The sequence below is a fragment of the Penaeus monodon genome, chromosome 32, assembly GCF_015228065.2.
Source record: "Penaeus monodon isolate SGIC_2016 chromosome 32, NSTDA_Pmon_1, whole genome shotgun sequence".
Classification (NCBI taxonomy): domain Eukaryota; kingdom Metazoa; phylum Arthropoda; class Malacostraca; order Decapoda; family Penaeidae; genus Penaeus; species Penaeus monodon.
This window is the reverse complement of record NC_051417.1, coordinates 13650537-13651485: the sequence shown is the minus strand read 5'-3', so window position 1 is coordinate 13651485 and position 949 is coordinate 13650537. Positions and strand designations below refer to the sequence as shown.

At 48.4% G+C, this 949-nt stretch overlaps 1 protein-coding gene across 1 annotated transcript in view; it reads right to left on the bottom strand.

Annotated features, from left to right (window-relative positions):
- Positions 1 to 34: 34 nt before the first annotated feature.
- LOC119593271 (probable G-protein coupled receptor No18) overlaps positions 35 to 949 on the bottom strand; it is a 1939-nt gene continuing 1024 nt past the window's right edge. Inside the window, exon 1 of the mRNA XM_037942202.1 lies at positions 35 to 949. This exon is cut by the window's right edge and continues 1024 nt beyond it. Coding sequence (XP_037798130.1) covers positions 507 to 949 — 443 coding nt within the window. The 3' untranslated portion in view covers positions 35 to 506.

The window sequence follows — 949 nt, the reverse complement described above, 5'->3', positions numbered from 1 at the left end:
CGTTTTACAGACGTAACTGAAATGTCTTTTCTGTTAAATGTGGCTATATTACTGAGCTTTTGTGCATGATATGCTCCACACATGTATTTTCACTATATTAATTTCTAGGCGCGTAGACATGAATAATGCTACTTAGGATATGCAAATTAGATGTGATATGCCATGTTCTACTCATCCTCTTTAGCTTTGATCATTCATATTTTTCTATTTTCTGATGTGGATTATTGCCTAGTGTTCTCAAAGATATAGTTATATAAGAAATATTGTTAATGACAATGTTTTATCTTTAGGCTGTAAAAGGCGTAGTAGAATCTATAGTTTCATCTCGTCTTTTCTTCGCTGACAATGTTTGCTAGATACTTGAACAGAACCTTATGTAATCGGCCGTTAGTGGTAATCATCACTGGAAACAAGGATATATATTTTGCTTTTGAGAGAAAAATAAAACAAAACCGAGCTATGATTTTTTTAACAGGAACTCAAAGAAATAGAGAAGCGCATGGTGTTTACGCCGTGGTGGCGCTGGGGCACCTCAGGATCTTGGCGAAGGCGCGGCGGAAGTCGAGGTTGAAGATGGTGTAGATGACGGGGTTGAGGGACGAGTTGATGTAGCCGAGCCACACGATGAAGTTGATGAGCTTGTCGTTGGGCACCGGGCACGTCGGGCAGAAGGGCAGGATCACGTACATCAGGAAGAAGGGCAGCCAGCACACCACGAACGAGCCCATGATGATGCCCAGCGTCCGGGCGGCGCGCCGCTCCTTCGACAGCGAGATCTTCTGCCGCTCCTCGATGAACTGGTGGATCTGGCTGCCGTCCTTGGGGTCGAGCCGCACCACCACGCCCACGCTCCTCTTCTCGTCGAGCGGCGACGCGTCGTCCTTGGCGTGGCTCGGGTCCGACGTCTCGGCGATGGGCGGGGGCGCCAGGCCGGGCGTCGACGAGGACG